The sequence below is a fragment of the Salvelinus fontinalis genome, chromosome 9, assembly GCF_029448725.1.
Source record: "Salvelinus fontinalis isolate EN_2023a chromosome 9, ASM2944872v1, whole genome shotgun sequence".
NCBI classification, from domain to species: Eukaryota; Metazoa; Chordata; class Actinopteri; order Salmoniformes; family Salmonidae; genus Salvelinus; species Salvelinus fontinalis.
The window spans coordinates 44,134,368-44,143,181 of NC_074673.1; the positions used below are offsets into that span (position 1 = coordinate 44,134,368).

Consider the following 8,814-nt stretch of genomic DNA (forward strand, 5'->3'; position numbering starts at 1 on the left):
GTCAAAGAGTCTTATACATTTTTTGGGTTAAAATATTTGATTTAGCATATTTCTATGGTGGCCTTGAATCCGTCTTCATACTAATCGACATAAGAATACATGGCTAACGTTAGCTAGCTAGCGAAATAATCAAATAGCTAGCTAATTTAAATACAGGTTATTGATACGATTATACTATTACTTGGCGACTTTTACTTTGAATTTTTGTCGAAACTCCGTGATCCGGAAGTACTTTTTTAGTATTGCGGAATTTCAGACGATTAAAACAACACAGCTAGCTAGCTACTCATCTTGCATTATCTAAACATGTCTAAAATACAGTTGTTGAGAGTTTTTCTCTACGATAGATTAACAGCTGCTGCTGAGGAGATATTCGAGGTCGTTGAAAAAACCATAGCAGAGAATCAGGAGGAAGTTGTCCGTCTACAGAGGCTACTCGACATTGTTCTTCAACCTGAGATAAAGCAAGACAGAGCAGGTTTGTTACTCATTACGTATGTCAAACTTACTCAAACTTAATTTTATGAAACACAAGGAGCAATGCCAATGATAGTTATTTTTGAGAGGAAGTGTACCTGTAGTAGGTAGGTCTAAATGTCATAATGCAGTGTTTCCCCTATATTCATTTACCAGTGGTGGCCCACCCCTGCTAAATTGTTGCCCCTGCTGCAAAAATTAGATTTGATATATACACATACAGTTTATTTTGTACAACCATCTAGTAACAGGTAAACCAGCTTTTTTTTTGTTTTTAGCTGATAGGAGTGGAACCCGTTGTGGTCGTCTGCTGCACACTACTGTGGTACTGCATCATTATTTGCCTGTTTGTGGCCCGCCTGTTAGCTTGCAGGATTCTTGCTATTCTCCTTCGACCTCTCCCGTCAATGAACCGTTTTCACCAATAGGACTGCCGTTGACTGGATGTTTTTTTGTTTGTCGCTCCATTCTCGGTTGTCGTGGGCGAAAATCCCAGGAGGGTGGCCTTTCTGAGACCATAGATCCCATTTTGCCCATTCTAACCTTCAATCGAACAGTAACTGAACGCCTCGATGTCTGTCTGCCTGCTTTATATAGCAAGCCACGGCCATGTGACTCACTGTCTGTAGAAGCGATCAATTTTGGTGAACGGGGTGGAAGTCTACAGGAACAGCTAGCTTGTCATTGCACTAACGCTAGCAGCAATGCACCCTTCCACCCTACCCATCATATCCAATTTTATTTGTCATATGCGCCGAATACAACAGGTGTAGGAGGTGTAAACTTTACTGTGAAATGCTTACTTACGAGCCCTTTCCCAAAAAAAGTAAGAATAATTAGCATAAAATGAAAAAGTAACACAATAAAATAACAATAATGAGATGATGTACAGGGGAACGAGGTAGTTGAGTTAATATGTACATGTAGGTGGGGTAAAAGTGAGTCGGCAATCAGGATAGATAATTAACAGAGTAGCAGCAGCGTATGTGAAAGTGTATCTACACCACCGTTCAAAAGTTTGGGGTCACTTAGAAATGTCCTTGTTTTTGAAAGAAAATGTTAAAAAATTGTCCATTTAAAATAACATCAAATTGATCAGAAATACAGTGTAGACATTGTTAATGTTGTAAATGACTATTGTAGCTGGAAACTGCTGATAAAAAAAATAAAAAATGGAATATCTACATAGGCGTACAGAGGCCTGTTATCAGCAACGATCACTCCTGTGTTCCAATGCCAGCGCAAACAGGCTCTAGCCAAAATAGAAAGAGGAGTGGGAGGCCCCGGTGCACCACTGAGCAAGAGGACAAGTACATGAGGTGTCTAGTTTGAGGAACAGATGGCTCACAAGTCTTCAACTGGCAGCTTCATTAAATAGTACGTGCAAAACACCAGTCTCAACGTCAACAGTGAAGAGGCGACTCCGGGATGCTGGCCTTCTAGGCAGAGTTTCTCTGTCCAGTGTCTGTTCTTTTGCCCATCTTAATCTTTTATTTTTGTTGGCCAGTCTGAGATATGGATTTTTCTTTGCAACTCTCCCTAGAAGGCATCCCGGAATAGCCTCCACTGTTGACGTTGAGACTGGTGTTTTGCACACCAGGGCCTCCCACTCCTCTTTCTATTCTGGTTAGAGCCAGTTTGTGCTGTTCTGTGAATGGAGTAGTACACAGCGTTGTACCAGAACTTCAGTTTCTTGGAAATTTCTCGCATGGAATAGCCTACATTTCTCAGAACAAGAATAGACTGACGAGTTTCAGAAGAAAGTTCTTTGTTTCTGGCGATTTTGAGCCTGATGCTCCAGATACTCAAGGGGTGTAAAGAAGGCCAGTTTTATTGCTTCTTTTATCAGGACAACAGTTTTCAGCTGCGCTAACATAATTGCAAAAAGGTTTTCTAATGATCAATTAGCCTTTTAAAATGCATAACTTGGATTAGCTAACACAATGTGCCATTGGAACACAGGAGTGATGGTTGCTGATAATGGGCCTCTGTATGCCTATGTAGATATTCCATAAAAAATCTGCCGTTTTCAGCTACAATAGGCATTTACACAATATTAACAATGTCTACACTGTATTTCTGATCAATTTGATGTTATTTTAATGGACAAAAAATGTGCTTTTCTTTCAGAAACAAGGACATTTCTAAGTGACCCCAAACTTTTGAATGGTAGTGTATGTGTGTGTGCCGTCAATATCCATGTGTGTGTGGGAAGATTCCAGTGAGTGTGTATAGAGCCAGTGCAAGAGAGTCACTGCTGAAAAAAATCCTAGGATATACCTTGGAATAATGTCAGCATTGATTTTCATTCTTTCTCCTTCCACCCCAGACCTCCAGCAGCTCTGTCTCTCTGTCTCTGAAGTGGAGATTCCCCCAGAGCAGCAGCATTGTGAGCAGGAGTGGAGCCCCAGTCTGAGGCATGAGGACCCAGAGTCCACACAGATCAAAGAGGAACATGGTCCCAGTCAGGAGGAAGAGCAGCTTCAAGGGCTTGAGGCTCATACTAAAGACTCCATATTCACTCCTGCTTATGATGAGGACCCAACTCAACCCTCGCATCCCTATCAAGCCCAAAAGGAAGGGAATGGAGAGAGAGACACTCTACCCAGCACTACAACTGAACAGATCAAAACAGAACCGGATGGAGAGGACTACGGAGAATCAGAACCAACCAGTGTCTTTCAGCCCCTCTCTGCAGTAAATCCAGACTGTTCTGCAGCTCCGAGTGAAAACAGTGAAGGTGACAGTGGGATGGAGACTGGCGGACCTCCGTCAGGTTTCAAGTCAGTCAAATCAAAGGGAACAAATATGGTAAAAGAACAAAGCTCCCTTATCAACACTAAGGATAACAAATCCACACCGTTGTTCCATCTGAAATCACCTAGGCAAGGTCACGCTACTCCTGGTTGTTGTAAGGTGTGTGGCAAGTATTTTCATTACATGGGCTTATTATTTAAACATGTTCAAACTCATTCAAACGATAAAGAAACACTTTGTGGAGTGTGTGGAAAGCATATGGCGTCAACAGAAAGTATGAAAGATCATCTCCAGACTCACATTGCAGCTAGGTATTGTTGTCGTGTTTGTAGTAAATGGTTCACCTTAAACAGCAATCTGATAGTGCACATGAGAAGCCACACAGGGGAAAAAACGTGTCACTGCCCTGTTTGTGGCAAAGGATTCAGCACCAGCGGCGATCTGAAGAAACACATCCGGATTCACACAGGGGAGAAGCCGTTTCGCTGCCCTGATTGTGGCAAAGCGTTCAATCAGAGTGGAAATCTGAAATATCATAGAAAGTCCCACACAGGGGAGAAATAATATCATTGCAGTTGTTGACAGGTGTTTCAGGATTGACACAAATCTTAAAAGTACACAAGGACTCACGGGAGAGACAAGTAAGATGCAATGATTGATGATATGCTCCAGTGGGCCGATTCATACTTCTGGAAATGATATGTTCTTCATTCCGGGATTGTATGTTTTAATCAGTTTCCCACTCTACATTTACAAGTGCATTTATTCAGTACATTGGCCATGTTGCACTTGGCCATGTTGCACCCATGGCTGCGCCCCTGCCCAGTCATGTGAAATCTGTAGATTGGGGCGTAATGAATTTATTTCAATTGACTGATTTCCTTATATGAACTGTAACTCAGCAAAATCTTTGAAATTGTTGCATGTTGCATTTATATATATATACACTGCTCAAAAAAATAAAAGGAACACTTAAACAACACAATGTAACTCCAAGTCAATCACACTTCTGTGAAATCAAACTGTCCACTTAGGAAGCAACACTGATTTACAATAAATTTCACATGCTGTTGTGCAAATGGAATAGACAACAGGTGAAAATTATAGACAATTAGCAAGACACCCCCAATAAAGGAGTGGTTCTGCAGGTGGTGACCACAGACCACTTCTCAGTTCCTATGCTTCCTGGCTGATGTTTTGGTCACTTTTGAATGCTGGCGGTGCTTTCACTCTAGTGGTAGCATGAGACGGAGTCTACAACCCACACAAGTGGCTCAGGTAGTGCAGTTCATCCAGGATGGCACATCAATGCGAATGTGGCAAGAAGGTTTGCTGTGTCTGTCAGCGTAATGTCCAGAGCAAGGAGGCGCTACCAGGAGACAGGCCAGTACATCAGGAGACGTGGAGGAGGCCGTAGGAGGGCAACAACCCAGCAGCAGGACCGCTACCACCGGCTTTATGCAAGGAGGAGCAGGAGGAGCACTGCCAGAGCCCTGCAAAATTACCTCCAGCAGGCCACAAATGTGCATGTGTCTGCTCAAACGGTCAGAAACAGACTCCATGAGGGTGGTATGAGGGACCGACGTCCACAGGTGGGGGTTGTGCTTACAGCCCAACACCGTGCAGGACGTTTGGCATTTGCCAGAGAACACCAAGATTGGCAAATTCGCCACTGGCGCCCTGTGCTCTTCACAGATGAAAGCAGGTTCACACTGAGCACGTGACAGAGTCTGGAGACACCGTGGAGAACGTTCTGCTGTCTGCAACATCCTCCAGCATGACCGGTTTGGCGGTGGGTCAGTCATGGTGTGGGGTGGCATTTCTTTGGGGGGCCGCACAGCCCTCCATGTGCTCGCCAGAGGTAGCCTGACTGCCATCAGGTACCGAGATGAGATCCTCAGACCCCCTTGTGAGACCATATGCTGGTGCGGTTGGCCCTGGGTTCCTCCTAATGCAGGACAATGCTAGACCTCATGTGGCTGGAGTGTGTCAGCAGTTCCTGCAAGAGGAATGCATTGATGCTATGGACTGGCCCGCCCGTTCCCCAGACCTGAATCCAATTGAGCACATCTGGGACATCATGTCTCGCTCCATCCACCAACGCCACGTTGCACCACAGACTGTTCAGGAGTTGGCGGATGCTTTAGTCCAGGTCTGGGAGGAGATCCCTCAGGAGACCATCTGCCACCTCATCAGGAGCATGCCCAGGCGTTGTAGGGAGGTCATACAGGCACGTGAGGCCACACACACTACTGAGCTTCATTTTGACTTGTTTTAAGGACATTACATCAAAGTTGGATCAGCCTGTAGTGTGGGGTTCCACTTTAATTTTGAGTGTGACTCCAAATCCAGACCTCCATGGGTTGATAAATTTGATTTCCATTGATAATTTTTGTGTGATTTTGTTGTCAGCACATTCAACTATGTAAAGAAAAAAGTATTTAATAAGAATATTTCATTCATTCAGATCTAAGATGTGTTATTTTAGTGTTCCCTTTATTTTTTTGAGCAGTGTATATATATATTTTTTTTTTCTTCAGTATATCTGCATACATGTATAATTCTTAAATGCTCATGTGTGACATGTAGTATTAAAATGTTTATTACAAATGTGTCCCTTACATGTTAACAGTATGTGTTAACATATATGTTACGGGATCACTATTTCAGTGATCCTTGTAGTCATGGTAATAAAACCTTAGAACAAACTACACTAAACACTCAACTTAATCCTATTCATTTCATTTTTTTCCCCCCTCATTTCTCAATATAGCCATTTTACTGTTTTAAACTTTCCCACGTGTCCCTTTTGTTGCATCCAGGAAGTGTTTCATGACAGCATCTGTAGAGGGAAAGCAACAAATATAAAATAAAGAGCACATAAAACAGTTAAGGGTTGTGTTTGGGGTCATTAAATGATCCAACTCAGTTTAATAAAAAAATGCTTGAACATTAATGCCCTATTTGCAATGATTGATTTGTAAATTAAAGGATAGTTAACTTTTTTACGCCTTAGTCAGTCGGATGGTTCGTTACCCTGAAAGTAATACATGGGCCAGGAGAAACTGTAATCCATTACTTAGAGTTGTTTAAATAACCACTGGTAACTTGAGGGGATTTGGCCACAAACTTTGAACTTTGACTAATTGTCCCCATTACCCCCATATTTTTTGTTTGTTAGCAATCTGACTATAAGGTGTAAAACAGAAAACTATCCCTTTAACATCCTTCAATTTATATAATTGAAATTGACTACAACCATGTTATGGTGTATTCATTTTTAATGGGATACTGCAAGATTTTGAGATTTAGGTAGTTTTTGTACTTACCCAGAGTCAGATGAACTCATAACAAAATGTATGCCTCTGCGTGCAGTTTGGAGATTATTAAAGTTAGCATATCATTAGCTTAGCAAAATTGCTGGTAGTCTCCTGGTTAGTAGCTAGCAGATTACAACGTTGTGTCTCAATGGCGCTGCCCATGCGCTCACAGATGCCTTGAGACCGATACACTATATATACAAAATTCATATGGACACCCGTTTAAATGAGTGGATTTGGCTATTTCAGCCACACTTGTTGCTGACAGGTGTATAAAATTGAGCATACAGCCATGCAATCTCCATAGACAAACATTGGCAGTAGAATGGCCTTACTGAAGAGCTCAGTGACTTTCAACGTGGCCCTGTCATAGGATGCCACCTTTTTCAACAAATCAGTTTGTCAAATTTCTGCCCTGCTAGAGCTGCTCTGGTCAACTGTAAGTGCTGTTATTGTGAATTGGAGACGTCTATGAGCAACAGCGGCTCAGCCGTGAAGTGGTAGGCCACACAAGTTCACAGAACGAGACCGCCGGGTGCTGAAGCGCGTAAAAGTGTCCTCGGTTGTAACACTCACTACCGAGTTCAAAACTGCCTCTGGAAGCAACTTCAGCAAAATAACTGTTTGTCGGGAGCTTCATGAAATGGGTTTCCATGGCCGAGCAGCCGCACACAAGCCTAAGATCATCATGCACAATGCCAAGCGTCGGCTGGACATTGGACTCTGGAGCAGTGGAAACGCGTTCTCTGAAGTGATGAATCATGCTTCACCATCTGGCAGTCCGGCGGACAATGACATTCTGATGATTCTGTGATTTCAACTTTGTGGCAACAGTTTGGGGAAGGCCCTTTCCTGTTTCAGCATGATAATGCCCCCGTGCATAAAGCGAGGTCCATACAGAAATGGTTTGTCGAGATCGTTGTGGAAGAACTTGACTGGCCTGCACAGAGCCTTACCTCAACTCCATCGAACACCTTTGGGATGAATTGGAATGCCGACTGCGAGCCAGGCCTAATCGCCCAACATCAGTGCCCGACCTCACTAATGCTCTTGTGGCTGAATGGAAGCAAGTCCCCACAAAAATGTTCCAACATCTAGTGGAAAGCCTTCCCAGAAGAGTTGAGGCTGTTATAGCAGCAAAGGGGGGACCAATTCCATATGAATGCATTTGATTTTGGAATGAGATGTTTGACGTGCAGGTGTCCACATACTTTTGGTCATGTACTTTATCTCAGACAACACCTTGTACGAGCATTCTGAGTTGGAGACATCCAAAAAAGTGACATTTCTATTGAGCCTGAGAAAGCTACTCCCTCACCCCCAAGGCCCCTCCTAGCCATGATCTCAACAAAACAGAGCTGCTCATCTTCCTGGGATGGCCACTCCCAAGACCTCTCCATCACGGTTGACAACTCTGCCATCCAGACATTCTTTGGGACAGTAACGTTTGAGCCTGGGTGAATTTCAATCTACAAAACATAAATCATTTACTCAGATGCTGTAAAAGTCTAGACAGTACTGTAAGTACAGTAACAACACATCCTCTGTATTTAAAATGGTTATATTTGGTTATAAATGGTTATAAAATGGTTGTACTTAAAATGGTTATATGCTAATAGCGTTTCAATCGGTGATGTCACTCGCTCTGAGACCTTGAAGTAGTTGTTCCCCTTGCTCTGCGAGGGCCGCGGCTTTTGTGGAGCGATGGGTAACGATGCTTCAAGGGTGGCTGTTGTCGATGTGTGCAGAAGGTCCCTGGTTTGAGGCGAGGAGAGGGATGGAAGCTATACTGTTACACACATAGGGCCTCCTGAGTAGCGCAGCGGAATAAGACACTGCTAGAGGCGTCACTACAGACCCAGGTTCGAGCCTGGGCTGTATCACACCGGTCATGATCAGGAGTCCCATTTCTTTTTTATTGAACCTTTATTTAACTAGGCAAGTCAGTTAAGAACAAATTCCTATTTACAATGACGGCCTAGGAACAGTGGGTTAACTGCCTTGTACAGTTGTAGAACGACAGATTTTTACCTTGTCAGCTCGGGGATTCAATCTAGCAACCTTTCGGTTCCTGGCCCAACGCACTAACCACAATTGGCCCAGTGTCCTCCGGGTTAAGGGAGGGTTTGGCCGGGGGAGCTTTACTTGGCTCATCGCGCTCTAGCGACTCCTTCTGGCGGGTCATGCACCTGCGGGCTGACTTCGGTCATCAGTTGAATGGTGTTTCCTCCAACACATTGGTGCAGCTGGCCTCCGGGTT

General features: G+C 43.6%; 1 protein-coding gene across 1 annotated transcript; it reads left to right on the forward strand.

Moving 5' to 3' along the window:
• Positions 1-224: 224 nt before the first annotated feature.
• LOC129862667 (zinc finger and SCAN domain-containing protein 2-like) lies at positions 225-6,190 on the forward strand. Its single transcript, XM_055934549.1, has 2 exons — positions 225-478; positions 2,807-6,190. The coding sequence occupies exons 1-2, from the start codon at positions 307-309 to the stop codon at positions 3,796-3,798; spliced, it is 1,164 nt and encodes a 387-aa protein (XP_055790524.1). The 5' UTR covers positions 225-306; the 3' UTR covers positions 3,799-6,190.
• The last annotated feature ends 2,624 nt before the right edge of the window (positions 6,191-8,814 follow it).